General features: G+C 52.5%; 2 protein-coding genes across 3 annotated transcripts; both read right to left on the reverse strand.

The window, feature by feature from the left end:
* Positions 1-4,931: 4,931 nt before the first annotated feature.
* GPR87 (G protein-coupled receptor 87) lies at positions 4,932-15,701 on the reverse strand. Its single transcript, XM_064385067.1, has 2 exons — positions 15,692-15,701; positions 4,932-6,072 (listed from the first exon to the last, which is right to left on the reverse strand). The coding sequence occupies exons 1-2, from the start codon at positions 15,699-15,701 to the stop codon at positions 5,051-5,053; spliced, it is 1,032 nt and encodes a 343-aa protein (XP_064241137.1). The 3' UTR covers positions 4,932-5,050.
* Positions 15,702-20,661: 4,960 nt separating this feature from the next.
* P2RY13 (purinergic receptor P2Y13) lies at positions 20,662-25,290 on the reverse strand. Of its 2 annotated transcripts, none has more exons than XM_064384989.1 (2): positions 23,478-25,290; positions 20,662-22,946 (listed from the first exon to the last, which is right to left on the reverse strand). In XM_064384989.1, the coding sequence occupies exon 2, from the start codon at positions 22,931-22,933 to the stop codon at positions 21,902-21,904; it is 1,032 nt and encodes a 343-aa protein (XP_064241059.1). In that variant the 5' UTR covers positions 22,934-22,946; positions 23,478-25,290; the 3' UTR covers positions 20,662-21,901. The 2 variants fall into 2 exon arrangements, with proteins under 2 accessions (XP_064241059.1, XP_064241058.1); XM_064384988.1 differs by having other exon boundaries at positions 23,468-25,290.
* Positions 25,291-25,335: the final 45 nt, after the last annotated feature.

The raw sequence follows: 25,335 nt of genomic DNA on the forward strand, positions 1-25,335 counted from the left end.
CATGGGCTCTCTAAGGTAGACAGGAGCATGGGCAGCCCCAGAGAAGAGGCAGTGCAGTGTTCTCCAGTGTAAGATGCCAGTCTGTGATGGATTAAATGTTGCAGCACAGACCATTTTTTGCAGTGACAAGTAAGCAGTTGTCCAGGGCAGAGGATTAAGGGCTTAAAGAGTGGGTGGGGTGCCTGAGCTCTGTGTACAGCTTCACCCCGTTGGAATGACTCTGGCCAGCAGGGCAAACCGAGGGGCTGCTCTCTTGTACAAACATGGGATTTTTCCAACATGCCAGCCAAACCCAGTGTTCAAGGACATCAAGCTATGGCTGCTGTTTCTGAGGGGTTAGAAAGCAGGCAGTGAGCATGGTCACTGGAAGGCCCTGCACTTTGCCATGCTCCTTAGGTGGCTGAAGAAAAAACTGATAATGTATTTTACCTTTTTACAGTCTGCTTCTGCCCCAAAATCCAAAATTCCCAGCTGCTGGTTGTGTCATTGAGAGAAGCTGTTAACCCTTGGTCTGAGCTGAGGGCCTCAAGGGAATCCTTTTGCATGACCCTGCTGAGGGACTTGTGTCCCAGAGCCAGAGAGGGGAGAGCACTGCTGGTGTGTCCCAGCAGCTCTGGTGACAAAACGGGGGTGATTTGGTTCTTCTCCTGGCTGGTGGCAGCAGTGCAGTCTTTGCTGGCAGAGGTGGGGCTGACGGGTCCTGGCTCGAGTTCTGAGGGCAGGATCTTGCAGCACCAAGCCATGGCCATGTGGAGGGGGGATCTGTGACCAGGGATCTTACCTGGGCCCTTTCCTGCCCTGCTGACAGAGCTGCCAGTGCCCCCAGCCCCACTGAACACAAAATCATGCAAATCATGGGGCATCAGGGGCCAGCTCTGGGAATTGCAAAAAGCAGGATGAACAAAACAGATATTTGCCTAGGATAATCCCCCTAGAAGGCCAGCTAATTACAGAAGTATTGCAGGACTTCTAGTTGTGCTTTTGCCCTGTCAAATCTGCCAGCAAATGTTTTCTGCTCAGTTTTGTTTGGGTGATGGGTGGGTGTCTGTGCATCCTCGTGGAACAGCCTTCTGAGCCCTTACAAGGATTTGTCTGCAGCTCCCCATCAAGCCTGTGCCCAGGTTCAGGTGGCACCACTGCTGCTCCCACGCTGATGCTTGGCCTTAGGGGTGGCAGGAGAGGGGTGCTGAGGGAGGGGACTGTGCTGGACTGAACTAGAAAATGCTTCATGTGGGATTTGATCAAGTAATTTTCCTTACTCAGTCAAAGTAGGCTTTCCTGCAGATGGTTCTCTTGTCTTTCAGCCACAGACAGCAGTTTTTCTAGTTGCACATTTGTATTTCAAAGACCATTGACATAATTTTTGCAATTTCTCCTGTGTCTCTTTCTCAAAAGACAATTGTGTTTAAAGCACCTCATTTTCTGACTTCAGAATCACACATTCTACATCTGTAGCCTTTTCAGGAAATGAGGATCTTTTGATTTCCTTTTGTGTGCAAGACAAACTCTCCTCAAAAACTGCACAAATAACTCCTTTATCTTTTCCACTATATCTTTTACCTTTTTCTGTACTGCCTTTTTCTCATCCTTCCACCATTTCTGGTCACAAGGTTAATATCTGGTCACAAGTGTCCTGATCACAAGCCTAATATCTGGGTCAGCACTGGGCATAGACGAGGACAAAAAACTTATCAGATTGTGTCTCTTCTGGGGAGGGTGAGGAGGACAAACCCATCCATCTGTCCCTGCAATTTTGTGCTGAATTCTCATCCCCCAGCTAGATGCACAACTGGGGTACCTTTTGTACCTTGGTGACCACTGATGTGTGAGGTTCTGTGGGTGGGACTGGAGTCAAACCTTCTGCTGTTTGTGGGTGTGTTTTACAGAACACGTGTACAGGTAGGGGTGGGTTTGCTTTACAGAGCATTTCTGGTTAACACAGACCACAAGTGTGGGCCTGCACCATGGGCTCCATGGCATGTTGAGTTTTGCATTTTCTTCACTGTTTTGTGCTTCCAGCCCTGACCAGGCTGAGTGATCCTGCCACAGCCACTCTGCTCATTTGTGCTTGCCCACTGCTCTGAGTACAGGTTCAAACCACATTTCTGCCACAATAATGTCCTGGCATGGACAGCTCTGCCTTGGTTAGTGAATCAGAATATGTAAGATAGAATTACATTTGAGTTACAAACACTGTAATGCAAATCTTCCTGAATGTAAAAAATCCCAAACGTTAATGAATTGTTCAGGAATTGCTCCTTGCATTCTGGGGTCAGATCTGCTGCTGTACTTCCACCAGAAAACTGTGTTTCCTCTTAAAAGTGGGATTCCGGGACTGCACAGCCACAGTTTATATTCACGTCTGCCCTGATGTGGCTCTCTGAAAGGGCAGTGACAGGTCAGGGCCCGAGACTTTCTGTACAGCTTCCTTGTAGCTTTTTCTTTCAAGATGAGCTCTTAGAGACCAAAATTCCATGTAAAATCTGGATAAATTAAATATAGTTATCTGGTATTTGGGGATTTGGATATTGTTGTGTAATTCGTTCTTAGCCCTGGGAAAGTGCTTCACAAAGAGCATCTTCAAAGAGCTGTCATGCATGTCAGAGTGTACAAAGCAGTGGTCAGGGGTGTCACAGGCACCCCCTGTCAAGCAGGGCGAGCTGCTCTGGGCTGGCTGCACAGTGCAGTGTGTGCCTGCAGGGCTCAGGCTGCAGTGCAGGGCTGTGTGCCTGCAGGGCTCAGGCTGCAGTGCAGGGCTGTGTGCATGCAGGGCTGTGTGCATGCAGGGCTGCTCCAGGCCGCAGTGCAGGGCTGTGTGCATGCAGGGCTGTGTGCATGCAGGGCTGCTCCCGGCTGCAGTGCAGGGCTGTGTGCATGCAGGGCTGCTCCAGGCTGCAGTGCAGGGCTGCTCCAGGCTGCAGTGCAGGGCTGTGTGCATGCAGAGCTGCTCCAGGCTGCAGTGCAGGGCTGCTCCAGGCTGCAGTGCAGGGCTGCTCCAGGCTGCAGTGCAGGGCTGTGTGCATGCAGGACTGCTCCCAGCTGCAGTGCAGGGCTGCTCCAGGCTGCCTGTGAGCTGGGGGGCATGGCCCTGCCTCCCCTTCCCAGACTGCACATGGGTACTCCACTTCTGGGACACTTCCCAGAAACTGCTGATTGCTCCATCCCTCTGCTCCCTGGACAGGGCATCTTCAGGCTGTGCTTTGTGGGCATCATCCCATCACACCAAAGTGTGGCTGCTTTGGGTGGCAGATTTTAGTGGAAAGCTCTTAGGAGGGATCAGCAGCAGTGTCTCTCCTAGGAGGAAACACCACGAAAATCCATCCTTCGGTTAAAAATTTGTGGGTAGTGAGAAAGTTGGTGTGTGTGCATCCTGTCAAGGGGCACACAGCACACTGGGGGATGCAGGAGCTTTTCTGGTTGTGTTTGCAGCCACCCCTGCAGGGCATCAGCTCCACCCTGTGCCGGCCCTGGTCTGCTGCCTCCTCTGCTGCCTTTAGTGTCCTCTGGCTGGGGACCAGCAGGGACATTGCCCCTGAAGTGGCTCCTCGGGCTTTGCTGGGCTTCTGGGGGAAGTCCACCCTCCACCTGGGAAAAGGTCACTGTGAATTTAACACAGCAATTGTCAGGCACAATTTAACAAGCCATAAACCCTTGGAGATTTACACTTGTGAAAGGGAGACCAAGAGCACTCAGCCTTGATTTGCTTTAACCATATAAGACCTGAGAGGACAGTCTTTGGCTGGGAATGTCTGCACACAGAACTGATCTCCAGTCCTACATACTATCATTCCATTTCATCTGGTGCTTGTCAGGATTTAAGTATGCAACCCAGTCCCCAGAGTGGCTCTCTTAACATGGTATTGTATGTGCATGGACTGCTTAGGGTGCAAGATGGCAGATTGCTCCCAGAACTTGTCTGGTGTGAGTGAACAGTTTTCTACCAGGCTGATTGGGAAACAGGGTTTATCTGTGGTATTTTAGCTATTTAAAGTATTTTTATTTAAAGTAGGATAAATACCCAAAGTATTCTGTCTTCCTTTCCAGAAATGTTCTCTCCTGATCATGTAAGTAGTTTCATAATACTCGCATTAATCCAAATATTATCATACTTACATTTCAGCTTCTTAATTATTCATAAACCAAAATCTAAACCTAAACCAATTATGTTAAAAAAATCTGGAAGAAAGAAACCCATCTTTCAGTGGAAAGCTTTATGAAAGATGTTCTCATGCAGAACTTAATCTTATCATTTGAGTGCTGCATTTTCAGGGTTTTCTTGTCAAATCTTTTTTTTTTTTCTGGTGTGTATTAGAAGGAAAGGCGTTGTGTGTGTGAGGCAGTGGCCGATGGACTGTTGCCATCTCCTGCTGGTGCAGCTGCACTGCATCCCGGGCTGGCTGCGAGCGCAGACTGCTCAGGGCTCCTGCCGTGCCCTGCCAGCCTGCCTTCACCAGCTTGCTTCGTTTTTGGCCCAGCAGTTTTTGCTCTAAACCAATCTGATTTAATGCCCAGGGGATCCAGGTCCACGTGAGCATCACCGGGTGCAGAGGGCTCGGTGCAAGCTCCAGGTGAGATGGGGCTGCTGCCCGCAGCACCGCGAGGGACACGGAGCCGCTGGGGCTGCTGGCACAGAGCCCTGTGGCACCAGAGCCCTGCCTGGCACTGAGGGTGCCCAGGGGCCTGTGCCACCTCCCTCCCTTCCCTTCAGCTGCTGCCCTGTTTCTCCCAGTGGGTCTGCTCCGAGGGCACAGCCCATCCTGGCTGCAGCCTCCCGAGCTCAGGGCTGCTTCCTGAGCTGAGGCAGCCTTGTGGTGCTTTGTAAACCAACCAACCTGCCTAAAACCTGCCGACCAAAACACCCCCAGCCCCACGGGGACACCCTGATCCCTGCGGGGATGGATTTGAGGGGGACGTTGGCGAGGTGACACCGAAGAGCAGAATGTGTCTGCACATCCCTTAACGAGCTTCTGTGGTCAGATACGTAAAGAGACATTTTATTTACACGATATACAAGCACTCTCACAAGCCAGCTAAGTCTCTGTGGGTGCCTTCAGACGTCAGTGTACTCGTGGTAGATGCGCACCTCTGACCTCCTGACGCTCTGGAGGGACCTGATGCTCTCGCTCCTGGTTCTCATGTTGGATTTCCTGAACAGCCTTCGTGAGAATGATCGACACATGAAAAAATAAATGATGGGATCCAGACAGACGTTGCATGCGGACAGGAACAGTGTCATTTCCTTACAATAATACAAGATCCTGTGTGCAGAGTCATCTAAAATTTTGTCCAGATGACTGAAAGTGAAGGGTATTCGGCACAAGTGGTAGGGCAAAAAGCAGGTGAAAAACACAGCCACGACAACCCTTATACTCTGGTTGTGCTTCCTCTTTCGGCTGGACGAGCTGATGAACTGTTTGCTGGATTTATAGATGTACCTGGAAATGGCAATGTAGCAGCCTATCAGCACTACCAGCACCACTACGAACATGCAGGTGTTGATGTAGATGACGGCCGAGTGCCACTTGACCCCCAGGGGAGACTTCAGCTTCAGGCAGTCGTCCACGTTCCTGCGGGTGGGGTAGCCGTTGGTGAGGATCAGGTTGGGCAGCGCCAGGAAGGCCATCACCACCCAGACGCAGGCTGACAGGACCTTGGTGAAGGTGATGCTGTACATCCTGGAGTCCCCGAAGGGCTTCACCACCTTGAGGTAGCGGTCGATGCTGATGAGCCCCAGGAAGACGATGGTGGTGTACATGTTGGCGTAGAACAGCACCGTGGTGTAGCGGCACAGGAAGGAGTTGAAGTGCCACGGCCCCAGCCGCGAGTCCTGGATGATCTTGAACGGGAACGTCAGCGTCATCAGCAGGTCTGCCACCACGATGTTCTTGAGGTAAAATATAAAGCTGGTTTTGTTCCTGATGTGGAAGAAGATCCACACGGCCAGGCCGTTGAGCAGGAGGCTGGCCAGGAAGATGACGAGGTACAGCACGGGCAGCACGATGGTGGTGAACTCGTCCTGCCCTGGGGAGCTGCTGTTGGGCGAGCTGCCGTTCTCCGAGCCGAGGCGAGCGTCTGTGGGAGCGGGGGAGAGCAACAGGTAAGGATTTCTGGTGTTTCACAGAGTCTGGAGCTGCCCTCTCTCTGGGCAGTCTAAGGCTGCGGGGGTGAACCATAAATCAGAGCTGCGGGTTGTCAGCTCTTGGCTTTCCTGACAGAGTGTGACTTGTCAGCTGAGATGTTTGTCATGGGGCAGGCTCTGGAGGGACTCCTCAGGCCTATCAAAATGTGAATTTAAACTTAGTTTACTTAGATGTATTTAAAAACCACAGTCTCTGGGGGATTTTAAGATTTCATATGTAAATGTTTGTGACAAACTTATAAACTCTGCCATAAAGTGACAGCACGTTTTGTTTCGTGTTGTTTCTGCTCTGACCTTGTCTGGTGAGGCACAGCAGGCTGGCTGTGGGGCAGAGCTGGGCACTGCTCGGACAGCCCGTCCTGCAGTGACTAATTTCCTTCAAATGTTGGTAGGAACTGACAGCAATAAAATAAACACTTATCAATCGCCTACATTTCCATTGTTATTTTACCTGGCAGTTTTCCATAGGACAAATTGTACCCCATCCTTTGCGTTGCTGTAGGATTTCAGCTGCAATCTCTTCAGGAGTCCCACTGACAGCCGTGGATCTGGGATGCAGCTGGGCCTGTGCCAGGATGATGTTCTGGGGAAAAAAATCCAAATTAAGACCAAAGGAAAATAGAAGAGCCCACCTTCTTGTCCCCTGCATGGAGAGAGGCTTTGTGAAAGGAGCTTCCTCTGGAATTGCCAGTGAGGGGCTGGCTGAGGTGGCTGAGGCCTGGGTACTGCACAGAGGTCTTCATTGCCCTCTTCTTGCTCATTTCAGTGATGGATGACCGTGAGTAGATATTTTTTTTACAATCATCACTCACTTCTTGAAGTAAAAAAGTTTTATCAGTAATTATGAGATATGTGCGTATAACTTCATAGTGTATCCCCCAATTTGGGGTGGAAATGGTGGAAATGACAAATTCCTGTTCCTTTTTCATAGAAATTGGTACACAAGGAACACTGAAACCTGCAGAAACTCATTAATGCCATGATGGCATCACAATGTTTGATGTTGCTCAAAGGGATTTTGCCAATACCAGTTTGTAAGGCTGTGTTCCAAATTATTCTGTCCTCAATCAGTATGCAAATGCAGTAACTTTTCTGGGATTCATTTTTTGGAAAACTGGAAAAATGGTTCAGATCTCACCAATTCCACAAGCCCTGACTGCTCTCATGGGAATGAGGAGAGGATGGAATTCCTGCGGCCCTTTTGCAGATCAGAACCTGTTTTAGGTGCCATCCCCATGTAGGAACTGTACTGTGTGGCACTAGATGGCACCAAAGCAAGTAATGGTGTATGAAAGCATCAGTAAAAAAAATTAATTTGGATATTTTAACCTTTTTATCAGTCTGGCTTCTCAGCTGGCACTGTTTGCTCTGACAGTGACAGGACTGTCAGAGGTGTTGTAGGTATTTTGTTTTCTGTGTGTCTGAGCAGCAGTAATCCATCATGTTTTGCTGTTGTTGAGGATTTGCAGCTCTCTTTTCTGCCCAGGAGGCAGAGATCAAAAGAGTACGTGATTTTATGAAAAGATGCATATCTAACTCCTTATGTAAATAAGGTGCTTATTTCCCTGCTTTTCTGGGTTTCTTTTAAGTCTGTATAATTCCTGGCCCCTGGAAAACTCCTTGTTCCCAGGCTCTTCAGGCAAGGGCTCTAAGAAACCCTCAGTGCAGAGAAGCCAGGGAGGTGCTGGGTGTGCTGGGATTCCAGGCAGAGCAAGAGGAGGGTGCTGTGTGCCCCTGTAAGACTGGGAATGCTGCAGCGTTCCTGGGGCTGGCATGGCTCTGTGGGCTCACACGTGCTGCTGTTACTCTGCAGTGTCCCCAAGCCTGCAAAGCCATTCTGGTGGTGGCTCCCACGCAGCCCTGCTGAGCCCTGCCCCCGTGTCCCTGGTCAGTGAAGGTGTGACCACCCTGGCACTGCCCAGGGACGTCCAGGACACTGGGAAGCCACCCTGGGAGCTGTGTGCTGCTGTGCAGGCCAGCTGGGACTGAGCCTTTGCTTGGATATCTCTGTGTCTTCTTCTTCCTGATGGCTTTGATGTCAGAGTAGGTTCCAAAATTATCTCAACACACTGTGGTTGGAAAAAGAAAGCAGCAAATTCTTCACCGGTGTAGCCTGTGCCAGCTGAGCTTTGGGCTCTGTGCCCTGCCAGCACACCTGAGCTCAGCAGAGGCTCTGCTGTCTGCAGGGTGCAGGAGAGAGGCTTGCCCTCCTCACACACCAAAGGCTCTGCTGCAGCTCAGGGCTTTAAAGGCTTCACCAAACAGCTCTGTGCAGTGCTGTGCTGGTGCGATGGTCCTGCAGCACAGAGCTGGCTGTGGGATGGAAGGTGGGATGGTCCTGGAGCAGAGCTGGTTGTGATGGAAGGTGGGATGGTCCTGCAGCACAGAGCTGGCTGTGGGATGGAAGGTGGGATGGTCCTGGAGCACAGAGCTGGTTGTGATGGAAGGTGGGATGGTCCTGGAGCAGAGCTGGCTGTGGGATGGTCCTGCAGCACAGAGCTGGCTGTGGGATGGAAGGTGGGATGGTCCTGCAGCAGAGCTGGCTGTGGGATGGTCCTGGAGCAGAGCTGGTTGTGATGGAAGGTGGGATGGTCCTGCAGCAGAGCTGGCTGTGGGATGGTCCTGGAGCAGAGCTGGTTGTGATGGAAGGTGGGATGGTCCTGGAGTAGAGCTGGCTGTGATGGAAGGTGGGATGGTCCTGCTGCAGAGCTGGCTGTGGGATGGAAGGTGGGATGGTCCTGCAGCAGAGCTGGCTGTGGGATGGTCCTGGAGCAGAGCTGGTTGTGATGGAAGGTGGGATGGTCCTGCAGCAGAGCTGGCTGTGGGATGGGATGCACAGCCGTGGTCCTGCTCAGACTCAGCAGTCCAAAGGTGTTTCCAGAGTTTTCTACCAAAGCCTGTCAGGCTGAGGGGTGCTGTGGTGGGCAGAGCACTGAGAGCAGTGTGGTTTCATTATTTACATACTGGGGCAGGTGATCAAGCATAGAGCTGGGGTATCTGTACCCTGTAGCTTCATTCTTTCCAACAAAGCCCGCTATGTTGCAGACTCCAGGGGTAGGAACAAATTTATTATATGGAGAATTCATTCTTTTTCATGTGTTTTATTGCAACAGGAGATGAAGACTTGTGTTCTCTTTGAAGAGTATTTCAGGGTATTTTGTAGATGCTCACTGACTGTGTACTCTAGCTGTGGATTTTTTACTTGTCTGAATACAGTATTTTCATGCTTGGCAGGGCTGGCTTTCCTCTCCTTGTCCAGTTTTCTGGACACTTTCCTCACCAATTTTATCCTAAGCAGCTGCTTCAGTCTGCTATACAAATATATTCTGCTTGGAAGGCTTTGAAGATGCACAAGAGGCTGCTCCTTTATCCAGGCAGCTTTGTAAACTAGAATACATTTTACTTCTTGTAGCTTCTGTACTTTGTCTGTGGTTGATGAGATAATCTCTTGCTGCTGATGTGGACAGACTGGTTTATGTGCATGACTGATGTAACCTCAGAGAAGAAATGAAATAATAGGCTGCATGGCAGCCTTCAGTGTCAGGTGGATAGGGAATGACTGCAGAGTTTTTCTAGTGACTAAGGCTTAAAGTTACCTTCCTGTTTAAAGAAATTGTACATCCTCAGATCTAATCTTTTTTCTTCTCATTTAAAACTTTTTAGAATTAAAAAACTCTCTTTGTGACCTAGACCAGTTATTCTAGGTCATGGGGCTGCAGAGTCTTAAGCAATGTTTTTTATTTGAGCCCATAACTTGTTGATGTGTGCCTCCTTGCCTGCTGCATTCATCACCACAAGGCTGGGTAAATGACAGGGTTAATGCAGCAACAGACATGTGAGGCAGGTATTAAACCTGCTGTAGGCTGGCTGCAATGCTCTTCTTGCCTGTTGCCCATCAGCACCAAATCTCTGACTTGATTGTCAAGATGTAGGGGGAAAAGCATTGGTGCAGGGCAAGAGCATGAGTGCATGAAGCTGCTGCAGGCAGGCATGAGCCTGTGCCCCTGGTCTCTGTGTCACCCCACACCTGTCCCGTGTCCCCTGAGCCTGCTCCTGCCCCATGCTCCCTGAGCCACCCTCCGTGTTCTGGTTTGCCCTGCCTGCATCTCTTCCCTTGCCTGAGTGTTTTCTCTTGCTCACTACAAGCCCAGTCCCAGCAGCCATGGCACTGCCACCTTTCCCTTCCTTGGAGGCTTCTGTCAAAAATGGTCCATCTCCCTTTTGGTGAAGGAATATGTTAATGTGCTGGTAATGCACAGTGGAACAACCTGAAATTCCTGTTTGAATCGCTGCCTGCCTCAGTGAGCTGTCCTTCTTGCTGCCTTGGGCTTTGCACACTCCGATGGTTCAGGTGTTTTTGTAGCAGCACGTCCTGGTGCTGGCCCTGCCTGTGGTGGGGTGGCAGCTCCTGGGGTCCCCCGTGCCCCCAAGTACCCCGCGCTGCTGGCTGAGCACGGGGGACAGACCCAGAGCTGGCACAGTCCCTTCCTCAGCTGGGAGAGGGTGAGAGCAGCCCCGTGCCCCCCGTCCTGGCAGTGAGGCCACCGTGGGCTGGCTCCAGGTGCCAGCAGCGCTGCCCTGCTCAAGCAGCCACGCTGCAGAGCCTGGAAGGAAGGACTGGGGTACAGCTGTCCCCAGCTGTGCCTCATGCTGGCCCTGTCCTTAGGGCTGGCCAGAAATAGGAACCTGCATCTGCTCAGAGCTGCTCCAGCATCTGGCACAGCACCCCCTTCTGTGTTTCAGGTTCCTCCTTGGGCTTCCCCTCGTGTCCAGCCTAGCTCTCCTCACATGTCTGGGGGCAGCATCCTGCCCTGGGGAAGCTGCTGTGCAGCTGCCTTCCCTCTGCCTTTGGCTGCTGGCTCAGGATCCTGTCCCTGCCCTGTCTGTTTGTCTGTCTGCAGGAGAGGTGGGAAGGGCAGTGGTCAGGGCACACCTGACATAAAGGGTCAGGCCCCTGCCCGGGCCCTGGGCTGGCATCCAGGTCGGGGTGCCCACGGGAGCAGCCCTGCCTTGGCTCTGTGCCGGGACACGCTGCTGGCAGGGACCAGTGTCCCCAGCCTGGCTCTGCCCAAACGTCACCTGTGACTGCAGAGCCCCACACAGGCACGGACTGACAGCGTGGGCCAGTCCCCTGTGACAGCTGGGAGTGCCACGGGTGGCCCCAGTGCCCGGCTGTGCCAGGGCTGGCTGTACCTGGTGTCAGGGCAGCCCCTGCATGTGCTCAGTCTTTATCTGTGCTGCAGCCGAAACCTCACAGTCTGCCTGCACCTGTAACTGGTGATAGCAAAACCCTGGAGTGAGCATTTGATAATACCATGTACCATGAAAGATTCTCATTTTGGGGGAATATGCCCCTAGGTTTACAGGCTTTCCTCACTTTAAAAAGAAATTGTATTTCTAGAAATAGAAATATTTGGGCAAATCTAACTTTCTCAAAGCCACTTTTGGAATATTTTGTCCAAATGTAGCCATTAATCTGTTTCTCAAGTGAATTATTATGAGCTCTAATGGTCCCTGTGTGAGATAGCTGACATGAGACGTTGCCTGAGCTAACAAGTTATTTCTCTTTTCTGTGTTTTGGAATGCTCCTTGCTAAAAGTCCATGGATTACATTACCTACTTTGGATTGGATTTTCTGTGCAGAGTTTGCAAGATCTAGTCACCGTTAATTGTCACAGTAAGACTGTTTTTGAGGTGATTTGCAGAACCTAAAATATGAATTCCCTTTCCCCTTGCACAGGCACCGTGGCTCCTGGGTGATGCTGCTGGCGCTTCCCAGTTCTCTGCTGCGTCAAGGAGCAGCAGGTGCCCTGCCCAGGGCCAAAGGCAGGAGCCCTCTGTGGTCCCTGTGAGCCTGTCAGGCGTGCTGGGCTGTGCTCCTGTGGGAAGGGGCTCCGAGGGCCCAGCACAGCACTGACACCTCTGAGGGGGGCCTGGAGGCAAGGTGCAGCTCCACAGCTCCGGGCACTGCAGTGCCTTGTGCATGAGAGGCTGAGAGGTCTGCCAGCAGGACTGGCATCACCTGGGCAGCAGGTGGGCAGCTGCTCTTGGTGCTAGAGAAAGCTGGGCTGCAATGGCTGCCTGCTTTTTGCGGGGGATAAAAAAAAGAGAGCTCAACACAGTGGTTGGCAGAGCTGGGATAATGAATGTTTTCTCACTAAGGCAGCCTCTAATTAGCAAAGGGAAAGGAACTCTGGAATGTTCCCTTTGCTTCTTTCTAGAAGATGCTGCTGCTGTTGTGGCTGCACAAGCCTGCTGGCAGTGGGAGCAGTCTGGGCCCTTTCCTTGGGCCCCCACCCAGGATTCACCACGTGAGGTGCAGCCCTGAGCACCAGCACGGGCAGGGCAGGGTCCCAGAGCTCCTGTGAGGTGGGCAGGGGGCCCTTGGTGCTGCTGCAGAGCGTGCTGCCATGAGGGCAGTGCCATGGCACTGGTGCCACGTGCCTGTGCCCTGTCACTGGTGACTGTGCCATGTCACTGGTGACACAGGTGCCACACTCTGTAGCCCACCAGCAAAGGCCATGGCTGGGGTGGCCAGGCTCGAGTCAGAGGTTTTTACTGAAAAGATCAGCTTTTAGGTTTGCTCATTTGTACTGCGCGGTGAAAAACATTGAGTAAAAATTTCAAAATGGTGCTTTAAAAAGAATAAAGGTGTCTGGGGCACAAACACACAAATGCAGCTGTGTAACTGGTAGCATTGCACCTTTATCTGTTGGACCTGTGTCTGTTGTGCCTCTATCACATCCCTCAGGGGCCACTGTGAGAGAATATATTGGGAAATGAAAATTATTATTGGTAAGCGCACATAGCCAGTGCCATTTAAGTCTTTCAGTAACTCCAGTCTAACTTTCAGGCATTTTTTTTTTGTTCTGAAGAAATTTCTATTGATTTTTTGTATGCAATCCTAATTCACATCACAGAAGCACCAAGAAGTCCTGGTGTGCCTGTGTCAGCTGGTTTCTCTGTGCTCCAGTACATCCTGCTGCCACTCGTGCTCTGTTTGCTACTTGCAGCAGCACCACTGCTTGAAAGAGGAAGGAGAAGGACACGGGGATTTTAGGGAGAAGTCCAGCCTGCTGCAATGCCATTTTTTCATGCTCAGCCCAGAGAGTTCTGCTGGCCCTGGGCACGGCATCAGGCACAGCTGTGAGAGCTGCTGCTCCTGCTGCCACCAACCCTGGGCTCCTTGCCCAGTGGCTGCTGCTGCAGGGAGGGTGGCACAGGCTGATCCAAGTCAGTTTATGCTGCTCAGCATCAGCTGTCCCTCTGGCACGCCACTGACATTTTCTTGAGGAGGAGCCAGAAGCAGTGGTTGCTGCAGCACCTTGTGTGAGGTTCATTGTTGGTCAGAAGTGGAAACCCAACTTCTGGTAATCGGCAGTGCAAGGTTTCAATTAATCTAAGATGTTATGGTATTTTTTTTCTGTTGGAAAGGATTAAGGCTGCTGAAATGTAGGACTGGATCTTGCCTCCTTCCTCTAGAGCCCTCCTGGCAGCCCTGGGGCTGGTGTCTGCTGCAGCCTGGGCTCCTGCGCAGCCCTGCAGAGGGTCTGGAGCCCAGGGTGTGTGTCAGGTGTGTTTTCACCCAGCCCCAAATTGTTGCTAACACTGCACAGTTCGAGCTCAGCATGTAGTGGAGCACAGGGGCTTGCCTGGCTTCTCCTGGTGCTCACTGGGTCACAGAGGAGGTTCTTCCCGACCTTTGCTTTGAGCAGGCGAGCAAGGTCAGCAGGCGAGGAGCATTCCCAGCGCCTGGCTCCTGGCTGTGTGCTGCAGGGCTCTGCGCGGGGCAGTGCCAAGGCGCCTGTGGCCCCTGCAGAGCTGCTGTGCTGCGGGGCAGCCTGGGCGCTGCCCTGCTGCCTGTCCCGTGCTCTGCCCCGTTCGGCCCTGCTGCCCCGGCTGGCCCCGGCTCGGCCGCGCTCCCGCATCTGTGGGGCCCGGGGACAGCCCGGTGTGGGGGTCTGGGGCCCGGGGACAGCCCGGTGTGGGGGTCCGGGGCCCGGGGACAGCCCGGTGTGGGGGTCTGGGGACAGCCCGGTGTGGGGGTCCGGGGCCCGGGGACAGCCCGGTGTGGGGGTCTGGGGCCCGGGGACAGCCCGGTGTGGGGGTCCGGGGCCCGGGGACAGCCCGGTGTGGGGGTCCAGGGCCAGGGGACAGCCCGGTGTGGGACCCCGGGAACCGGGACAGCCCGGTGTGGGACCCCGGGGACAGCCCGGTGTGGGGGTCTGGAGCCAGGGGACAGCCCGGTGTGGGGGTCTGGGACCAGGGGACAGCCCGGTGTCGGGGTCTGGAGCCCCGCACGGTGGGCGCAGCACGGCCGGGCTGTGTGTGCGGGGCTGTGTGTGCGGGGCCGGGCTGTGTGTGCGGGGCCGGGCTCTGTGTGCGGGGCTGTGTGTGCGGGGCTGTGTGTGCGGGGCTGGGGAGCCGGGCTCCGCGTCCCTCCCTGCCCCTGGGGCAGAGCCGGCACAGCCCTGGGCAGCCGGGGAGGAGCGGCCGCGGCTGATGCTGCTGAAAGGTGCTGCTTTTCTCTCCCACCCCCATGCCAACACATGGCTCCGTGCGTGGGATCCCGCACGGCCTCGGCCTCTCCCAGTGCCCCTCGGCCGGGCTGTCCCGGGCGATGCCGTGCCTCCTCCCCAGGAGTGCGGGGCAGCAGGACAGGAGGGGAAGCTTCTCCCGACCAGAAAAGTGCTCAGGGCCAGTGCCTGCGGGTGAATCGGCCGCATCACCAAAGGTTGCTTAGGTTCCCTGGTTTCCCTTTCTAAGAGGGTTGCAGAATTCTTTAAAAGATGGAGAGAGGTGTGAAACGCTGCCAGTTTGCAGATGGAGCAGGCAGGAGCGGCTGCAGGCCCCATAGTGCACAAACAAATCATTTTTAACAAACCCTAGAACCGTGCTGCTGCTCCCAGTGCTCCGTAACCAAAACCAACCTTTCCAATATGGAATCTCCCTAAAAGACAGAGGTTTTAGCAAGCACCTCAGAGATTTCCCAAGCTGTGAGACTCATCAGAGTTAGTCTGCTCATTCAGAGCTATGTGGTTTTTCCAGTGAACCTGACAAGTTTTAACATGACTTGAATGAAGTACGAAGGAAGAGAACATTTATTCTGTTCATATAGTGAAGAGAGCTCAGGTTTGCTTTCCTGTACTGAAAGGGGTGAAAGGGAATATAGTACAAACCCCTTTAAAGCAAATTCAGATTTTGTAGTTACTTAATCTTACTTTATGTGAGTTAAGCTCTGCCAGTAAGCGAGTTACTGAAACAATGGACCCACCTGCACTTTGAGTCGTATCTTAGAAGAAAGGATTAGTAGAAACCGATTTTTTTTTGCCACCGTGAGTACTATGTATGAGTGAATAAAAGGTTGGTAAAGGCATGCTATTCTGAGAAGGTTTTACGCTTTGAATTGATCCAACATTCAGACCATGGTTCCAAGTCTGCTTTTCAGCAACTAGATCTTAATTCCTCTTTTCTCAGCCAAGGGTGAGAAAGTGCTAGCAGATTCACTGAACAAGTTATCGAGTGCTTTTCGGATGGTCAGAGCTCACTTACCTGTCACCATCGTCGCCTTCCGCTCGTCTCGGAGCCGCATCCCAAAAGTGCCTCAGACTCCTGCAGAACGTCCTGGAGCTACAGTGGGCAGCAGACTATTTCCTGGGAGAGGGCAGCTGAGTGAACCATGGCTGGAGTAGGATTTTTGGGCTTCCGATGGCTTTTTTTTGGTGATACCTGCTCAGAGAGTCAAAATTCCCCTGGCCAGGAGCAACTGGAGCAACTGGCTTTCTCATTCCTGGGAATGACTCACATGCCAGGGTAGGTGAGCGCTCCGCTCACTTCCTGGCTCCGGAGCAGCTGGGGCGCCCGGGACGCAGACAGTGATTCACCTGGGAGGTGGGTTCGTGCTGGGGAAGGCTGCAGAGCCCGCAGGGTGCTCACGGCTGCCCTGCCTCTGCCTCCCGGGGCACACGGGGTCTGCAGCGTGCCCCTGGATGTCGTGTCAGCCTGAAAAGTCTGGTGCTGGATAGATGAAAATATCTACTAATCAAGATTATCTTGCCAATTATTAATTTGATTATATTTAGGTTGCCTTTATTGTTGTGCTTTGAGCAGATCCTTCCTTCTAAATGGCCTGTTGGATGGAAGTAGAACTCCAGGTCTGCCACTCCAAGGTGCAGCTGAAGTGCCCTGAGTGTCTGTTTCCTGCCATGGTGCTCCTTAGGACAGACTGAGCCCACTGCCTCTCACAGCCCTGCCTCAGTGATCCTGGCTGTACTTATGTTTACAGTTTAGTGCCTTTAGAGCGCTGAAATAATCATGGGATAAATTTGGGACATATTATACGGTGACTGTTCTATTGGGACAAAGTTCTGCCTCATGTCAGTGGGGGATGAAGTGGGTAATTTTCCATATCTGCTGCCTTCTTTAAAAGAAAGCAAATTCCCATCTCTCTCATTAAAAATTGGGAGAAAAGAAAAAATAATCCCAGTGCTCTGAGAGCAGTGGCTGCCAAGGCCATTTTCTGTTTGTTCTGCCTGGACTTTTCTGTAGACCTGTTTAAATTTTTTTCTCAAGTATCTGAGAGGCCGAGCCCCTAGTGCCGCTCTGCACAGGAGCCCTGTCAGCTGCAGGGGCTGAGCCAGAGCAGGACCCACCTGCTGCCCCCGCAGTGCTGAGCAGCTTCCGCTGGCCTCTGTCCAGGGAACCCTCTGCTAAATCCCACATTTCTGCTTGTGGGCAGACTCCAAAATTTCCTCTTGCCCCGGGACCTCTCCCTGGAGTCAGGCGCAGTCCCTGATCACAGCAGACTGCTGGCACAGCTCGCCTTTGAAGCCCAGCTTTTGCAAGGCAAAGCAAACCCATGCAGATGAAGCTGCAGGAACACGGGTTCACTCCGTGGTGTTTTCAGCTTTATTATTGCAGGCTGCCAGACTCATCCCAGGAGCTGCATACCCTGACAGCAGGGATGGTCCTGCTGCAGGCACAGGCACCCCCTGAGGATGGAGAAGGCTTTCCCTGCAGCCAGGGAGAGGAGACTTGATGCAGCCTTTGCCTTGCACGTGACTGTAGGACAGTGTGTGCTCCCCTTCCCTTTCCTTCGGCTGCCCCTTGTGCTCCAGGGCTTGGCAGCTGCCTCTTGGAGTAGGGAAACAGAGCTCACAGGGTCTGGAGGGGTTTGTCCCCTTCTGGAACATTCCCCTGCAGGAGCACTGAGCTCCAGAGCCAGTGCTGTGCAGAGCACAACTCCCGCATCCCTGCCCGGGGGCACAGCTGGGATCCAGGGGGCACAGCTGGGATCCAGGGGGCACAGCTGGGATCCAGGGGGGCACAGCTGGGAGTCTGGGGGCACAGCTGGGATCCAGGGGGCACAGCTGGGCTCAGGGGGCACAGCTGGGATCCAGGGGCACAGCTGGGATCCAGGGGGGCACAGCTGGGATCCAGGGGGGCACAGCTGGGATCCAGGGGGCACAGCTGGGCTCAGGGGGCACAGCTGGGATCCAGGGGCACAGCTGGGCTCAGGGGGCACAGCTGGGATCCAGGGGGGCACAGCTGGGATCCAGGGGGCACAGCTGGGCTCAGGGGGGCACAGCTGGGCTCAGGGAATGCAGCCACTCCTGCAGTCCAGGCATGGCACAGCAGCATGTGTTGCCTACATTTGTGCTGCTGCTTTTCAACACTGCCCGTGCTGGTGGTCTAAGAACCAGTGCAGCAGGACATGCCATGGGGAAAGAGAGAAGAAGCTGAAAGTGAAAACTGAAATATTTTAAAAATGTGATTTAGTGGCTTACAGAGACCCAGGTGTTCAGGGCTTGGCACTCTGGGAGTAGAGTTTGCACACCAAAACTGGTGTGTTAGTAATGCTCAAATAATAAACAAAATCTGCACCAGAATGCTGTTTTAGTTTGTTTAGTTTTTGAATTTGTTGCAAAGGCACGTTAAATTTTCTTAAAAATCTCTGTATTTTGGTGTGCCAGTAGGACGCGATGGCTGGAACCCCGTGCCCTGGCATCCCAGAGCAGGCTGAGTGCAGACGTGCTCTGGCTGCTGCCAGGCTGAGCAGGTCAGGGCGAGCTGACACACGAAACGCTGCAACGTGGGGAGCTCGTCCCAAAAACTGCGCACAAGTGAGAAGGCCTGATGTAAAGAACAGCTGAAGGTAACCTGTAACTTAACTATTGTTCACGTTATTTACAGGCTGGATGTCCCTTTTTGTGTTTTGATGATTAGAGAGCAGCTCTCAGATTTCATAAGACCTGAACAACGTTATTACAACAATTACTGCGTTGCTTCATTCTGAAACGTCTTCACTGCCATATTTAGCAATGTGAACTGCAAGGTTGTGTTAAAGCAGATTCATCACCTGGGTAATGCACAGGACTGGCTGATGCTGTTTTTTAAGCAGAAAAGTGTCGGCAAGATCAGAGCTTGCAACATGGGGAGGATTCTGCAGTGCTGGAGCTGCAGATGTGAAGGTGGAGGTGCTTTTGTCAGGGGAAGAGTCTTGGAAGAGCTGACACTTCTGACATTTCCCCTTTCCTGATGTGGATTACTCCAGTCACTCTGATGGCTGTCACTAACAGGGAAAGAAGGAGGAAAGTTTCTAAGAACTGACTTTAAAAGCTCAGTTCTTTTCTCTTCTGTGCTCAAGCTCCTCACCGTGTGCTGACAGGGAGCCTGGAGTTCCAGACCTGGCTGGCTGATCCTGTCTGTAGGCTCGGGTCTGTCCTGGTGCCTTCAGTGCTGCCCTGTGCCCTGCTGGCTCTGTGCTTGTGCCATCATGTGGGTCAGACCTTGCTGCTTGACTCGTCTGCCCAGCTCTTGCTCAGGATGCAAATCACTGGTTTGCATTTCTATTGAGTTGAAGCACGGCTGTGTGTTATGAGAGTCTTCAGAGTGCTCAGAGCTGTGGGAGCCTGGGTGGAGGGATGTGTGTAGCTGTGCCAATGGCCAGGATGTCTCTGAAGAGCAGTTTGTCTCTGGGCACCCAGGAATTACCAGGCTGTCCCTCTGAGGAGAGGCAGTCCAAAGACTGGAGGGTGCATGTGTTAGGTGAGCGTATAAAACACTTCCTTTTTCTGGAACACGAGGAAAATAAAAAATTTGTATAAGCCTCCATGTACACAAATGAGTGATTTCCTATTGAACTCACCTGCTGAGTGCCCTGCAGTTCCCTTTCCAGGAACCCAATGACCTGTAGAGATGTTTAGGACAAGTGTCAGTACTTTGTGTGGAGCTGGCCCATGGAGCCTAGGACAAGAGTAATTTCTGCAAAAGGGTTCAAAGCCTCGTGCCAGTTTTCAGTTTCTAGGTTTTTCTGGAGTGAGGACAAGGGAAGATTTGTCTGTGGGAAGGGAGAGCCCTGCTGCTGCCTCGTGGTGTGATGGGCTGGAGTGAGCAGGGAATGGTGCTCGTGTTTGCTGCCCTGTCCAGCTGCTGTGTCAGGGAGCAGCGAGGGGTTTGCTCAGGGCAGCACCAGCACCTTCCAGGTGGGGTGGGAGAGAAATCAGGTTTGGGAAAATGCTGACTGCTGTATTGACTATGCTGGTAAACTTTGCAGAATTCCACAAATCCCTGGGCTGCCCTGCAGGAATGTGGGGAGCCCGGTGAAGGAGCCCCAAGCTCTGTGCTGTGCTCCCTCCCTGCTCTGGGCTTCCTGCCAGGGGAGAGCTGCTCTCCAAACACGGCTCTGTTTGGTCACGTGCAAAGCAAAATACTGCTCGGGGTGTTTGTTTGGGCCTTAAAAAACAGAGACACGAACTTTGAGCCATTCTAACTCTGGTGATTTTTACTCCATCTGGAGGCAGAGATCTAAATCTTTGTAGAGAAAGTGTGCAAAATCCCAAGTGCTAGTGTTCAGGGGCTTTCTTCCCTAAGTGCATCAAGCAGGTGTTCTGTCCTTGCAGTCACCTTCACTTCTTTGCTGCAGAGTTTGGTGGCTTTGGCTCCCTTTTACCTAAGAAGCCACAGCTGAAAAACAGATGATTAAGACTCCTCAGAAACATTTGGCACACCCTTTATTTAAGGACCAACTCATCCCATTTTGTGGTTACACCCACCCTAACACACAGGCTCTCAGCACTGAGCTGTGTGAGCTGCCAGTGTGTGTGCACAGGATGAGCCTCAATCACAAGCAGAAATCAAAGTAAAAGAAATTTCTGTTCTTCATCTTCTTGTTTCTCACTGCCACACTGCAGATCCAGAGCTGGATGCAGTGAGTGCTGGGAGTCCCTGGGACCTGTGTTAGCTGTATTTGTGGAGGCCACAGCTGGTGTGCAGACCCTCTCCTGCCAGTGTTTAGCCCAGGCCCCTCTGTTAATTGTCAGGCTGTGTCAGCAGGTTGAGAGGAACATTTCCAGCCTGCTGTATGTTCCTCTAAGCAGTTACTGAAGGGCTGACTATTTCAGCGGCTAAGAATTTATTATATTTACTTTTCCTAAAGGAGCAAAGTTAATCCTGCTAACAGTGTATGTGTGTGGGGAGAGCCTTTAATGCAACAGCATTTAATGCAAGAGGTAGACAATGGCTGAGATAACACTGATTTATTGGGGAATTCAGAATCAATTGAAAGCTCATTGGAGATTAGTTCAGTTTCCAGTTAGGAAGGTGTTACAGCTGTGCAAGGTATGTAACATGCCTGGTGAAGAAGATGTAGTGGGTGAAGTTGCTAAATAAGACATACATCTCCCTGTGTAGCAGAGGCTGAGGAACCCCAGAGGCAGATATAATTAATGCACAGCAATCTAAAGCAGCTTTGAGAAAATCAAGTTGTATGGAGCAACCTGCTGGATTGGATTAGGCTGCTGTAAACAATGAATTTCTAAAAATAGCAGTCAAGTGGTGATCAAAGCGTCTGGCACGTGTGAGAGAGGGTAAGCTGGCAGGAGAGCTGGAGGAGAAGGATGGTTTGGGATAAGGGACACTGCTGTCTTGAAACAGTGACATCAATTCCAGAATCTGGGGTTAGAAAGCAGGCACAGTCCCTGTGGGACAGCCAGGGGAGGGCTGTGTGAGTGGTCTGGTGGAGAGGGATTCTCTGGATGGCGAGGCTCAGGCAGTGTCCCCTGCTCCTGGCCTGCTGTTGGGACTGGGAAGGTGAAGGTGCCACCAAGGGGGACATCTCTGGGAGTTCCTTCCTGGTGAGGGAGGGAGGGGCTGAGCTCGCATGGCTCTGGGGTGGGGGATGCAGGCCTGGCTGCTCTGCTCCCCCAGGCAAGGAGCATGTCCTGGGGAGCCGGGGTGCTGCCAGCACTGCCCTCCAGCAGGGTGCTCGGGAGCAGAGGAAGGGTGGTGAGCAGCCTGGGGGGCACGAAAGTAATGACATGTGTGAGAGAGGCGAGGAGGGACGGGAAGGGACCGAGTCCTTCCCGCTGTTCCTCCTCTTCCCTACTCTTGGTGTGCAGCCAAGCTGGCACTCAGGGCAGGAATCACTGACATGCACACTCACCAGCTCCGGGGTTTACTCCCAAATAAAGCTGAATTGCCCTTCGGAGCAGCCAGAGTCAGTGAGCTGCTCAGGTGTTAGCAAGTGAGTTGTTTTAGTTTAAAGCAGATAGAATTGACCTGTGGATTGTCATAGGCAGTTTGAACAAGAGCCTTTTGGCCATTAAGGCTACGCAGTGAGTGTTCTTAGAAAATCCATTTTGCTGCATTTATTGAGTGTTAATATTACTTGGCGAACACCCTTTTGTGTTCTTCAGCAGCAGTAAACCAAACTATTTTTCAAGTTTTTTACGAACATGCAGAGCAGAGGGTGCGGCTGCAGAATCAAGACTCAGTAGGAGATACTCGTGTGTCCAGTTCTGTTTTTGGGTTTGTCTGGACTGTTCTCTGCAGAGCCTTCACCCTCCTGCAGAAGACCTTCTCCACAAAGGGCTTGCAGAGGAACAGGTAGATGAGGGGGTCCATGCAGACGTTGGTGGCTGCCAGCCACAGGGTGCTCTCTTTGGCCACGAAGAGCTGGTTCTGCAGGCGGCAGTCCATGTGGGCACTGGTTTGGCTCACAGTGTAGGGCACCCTGCTGAAGTGGAAGGGGGCAAAGCACAGGAAGAACACGGTAAAAATGATGAATACTTTTCCCTTGATCCGTTTTTCGCTTCTGTTGCCTTTCTTCTGTGTTTTTATGTAAGACTCGTACACCTTTTTGGCAATAATGATATAAAACAGCAGCATGAGGATGAGGACGGTCCAGAAGATGAACTGGCAGACATAGTTGACGGCTTCGTGCCATTTGAGCCCGAGGTGACTCTTCAAGGAGGCACACTTCCTCACGGACTGGGGCGTCGCTGTCTTGTTGGACAAGACCATGTTGGGCAGGGAGAGAACAAGGAAGAAGAGCCAGACCAGAGCTGCCAGGATCTTTGCTGAGGTCAGATTTTGCACCCAGAACTTCCCAAAAGGTCTCACAATCTTGAGAAACCTGTCGAGAGCAATGAGCCCCAGCAGCACTATGCTGATGTACATGGTGTCATAGAATATCACGGCTGAGAAGCGACAGACAAAGGCCTTGAGCTGCCACGGTGCCAGGCCAGAGTCCGTCAGGATCTTCAGGGGAAGCATCAGGGTCATTAGAAAATCAGAAACCAAGATATTTTTCAAGTAGACAATGAAGGTTGATGTGCTTGGAATGTGGAAGAAAGCCCAGCAAGCCAGGCTGTTCAGCACGAGTCCCAGGAGGAAGATGAGGGTGTAGAGCACTGGGAAGAGCACGTGGGTGACGGTGGTGTCACGGTGGCACTGTGCAGAGGAGGGTGCCCCACTGCTGTTACCCACAGAGCTCGTGTTTGCAGGGTCTCCCATCACTGGAAACAGACTTGGGTGAAAAGGAGGGAGAGAACACAAAACACAACCTTCTGTATGTAGTACTGCATTTCCTTACAGTGACAGCAAGTTTGCATGAACAAACACAAAACCCCAGTGTGTGTTAAGCAGCCCAAACAATTTATCTTCGGGGTCATGGAAAACCTAAATCTTTGCTGAAATTTAAATTGTTTGCAAGCTAAGATCTGCTGAAGAGTTAAAAAGGTTCATACTTATTTTGGAGGCCTAGGGTGATGTCAGCAGGGTATAAGAGCAGACTGCCTGGAGCACTGTGGGCCTTTCCATGGAAATGTATTTTAGCACTGAATAGAAATGTTAGAGCTGTGGCCCAAAAGCCAGCCACTCCTGGGTGAGTGACTTCTGGTAATTCTTTCCAAGCGCCCACTTTTCTCCTTTCTCAGCACAGCTTTAGATAGCATTTCCAAGATCAGATGCACACAGGTGGCTCCCAGCCCTGGGCACCAGCTGCCAGAGCACCCCATCCCACCCCAGACACCCTGGCCCTGCGAGTACCTGGACAAACCTGCAGCAGCTGTCACAGAGCCCTCTGTGGCTGTCCCCTTCTCATCCGCTGCTCCTCTGCCAGCAGAAGCCTCGAGCAAAGTGTTAACAGTGGGGAAATGTGTAGAAAGATGAGACCTTTTTCTGTTGGTGTGTGGTTTCCTTCCTCATTTCCAGTGTCGCCTGAGTTAGTCACATTTGCTGTAGCTTTTGTCTCTTCCCTTTGCTCTGCGTGAGAAAGCACACCATCTGCTCCTAAGCTGGGAAAGGAAACCTGACCCTGCCTCTCAAGACAGACACATTTCTGGGTTTGTGTGTGCATGGGACAGACCTGCTACACCTGGGCTGGTAGGATGAGCAAACACAGAGTGTTTCCTGACAGCACTCCAGAATAACCCTCAAATGGAGCTCCTAGTTGTTTGTGTGTGAATTCCACGTTCTGGACGGCACCAGTCATTGCCAAAGCATTACAAGAGTCTGCTCAGAGCCACCTGGCAGTGGTGCTCGGGGACTGCCCCCTCTCCTGCCCCTGGCACAGGGCCTGGGCTTGGCTCTGGCTCTCCAGAGTGGATTCCTGGGGTTTTTGGCCCATGCAGGCAGGGGATGCACCGTGCTGCTCACAGCCCCTTCCTGGTGCTGGCAGGAGCTGCTGCTGTGTGGAGAGCTGTGGACTGATGATGTTTGTTGGGTGTAGGCTGGAATTGGGTGCGTTTCTCTGAGCAGAGCTGTTTGTGTGGGTTTCTTGCTGCCTGCTGCTGGGACAGCCCTGGCTCAGGGCTCGCTGCCATGTGGGCAGTGGCTCCTGCCCAGGCCATCTCCGGGGGCAGGTGTGGATTGCTCCAGGACATGCTCAGGCTGCAGCTGGGCAGGGAGCCTGTGCATCAGGACCTGGGACGTTTTGGGTAATGTGGGTGCTGGTGGCAGTGTTAAAAGGCTGCTGAGAGCAAGCAGCCCTGAGGATGGCTGGACTTCAGTCACCCTCAGCACTGCCACCAGTGTGATGTGTCCCTGGCCACCAGACCTCCTTCTGTTCCCCACAGGTGTCACAGTCCACTGCCATGCCCAGGACTGGTGCACAAGGCAGTGCCTTCCATGTTTTGTTCCCAGCTGAGCTCTTGATGCTGCCAGAGGCAGCAGGTACCTGTGCACACCCACCCCAGGGACAGGCGTGTCTGTGTGTCTGTTGTCTGGACAGCTCACCTGATCAGGGAAAGCAGCTCCTGCCTAATTGCCACTCTCTCTCCACATGTAGGTGCAAAATATGTGCAGAATGAGTTCTGGGTGGGAGTGGGCATGAGGCACATCCCTTCCTGGGCATTACTGGGACCTGACCTGCCCAGGGCCTGTGGGCTGCTGGGGGAGCAGGCTCAGGGTGGCTGGAGATTGTTCCAGGGAAATCCTGGTGCTCTGGCTGGACCCCAGTTACTGTCTGAGCTGGAGAGGGGCCCAGCACGGGCAGGGCACAGTTTGAGGCAGGGTGAATCCATCCCAGCAGGGTGTCAGAGATGCACAAACCCCAAAGCCGAGGGTGGCAGTGGGTGAGCAACAAGTGAGCTGCCTTTTAACTTCTTAGGAAATTGGTTTTGGTTGCAGAAGAGCCCTGGCAGGCAGGGGCACGTCCCAGGAAGGATGGACAGGCTGTGGCTTTGGCAGTTTGAGCTTGTGTGGTGGGGACACAACTGCTCAGCTGGAGCTGTTTGCAGAGGTGATAAATGAACCACAGCTTATTCCAATAGCCCACAATCTATTTCATGTGCAATTGCTGTGATACCTCAAAATGTCATGTACTTGAAAATACTTCCCTGGTTTTTTCAAGTTTTCCAAGTGCAAAAAGGGAAGTGCTTCAGTATTTTGTATAGTGGAAAAAGCTGCCCTTAATT

The sequence above is a fragment of the Passer domesticus genome, chromosome 11, assembly GCF_036417665.1.
Source record: "Passer domesticus isolate bPasDom1 chromosome 11, bPasDom1.hap1, whole genome shotgun sequence".
Classification (NCBI taxonomy): Eukaryota; Metazoa; Chordata; class Aves; order Passeriformes; family Passeridae; genus Passer; species Passer domesticus.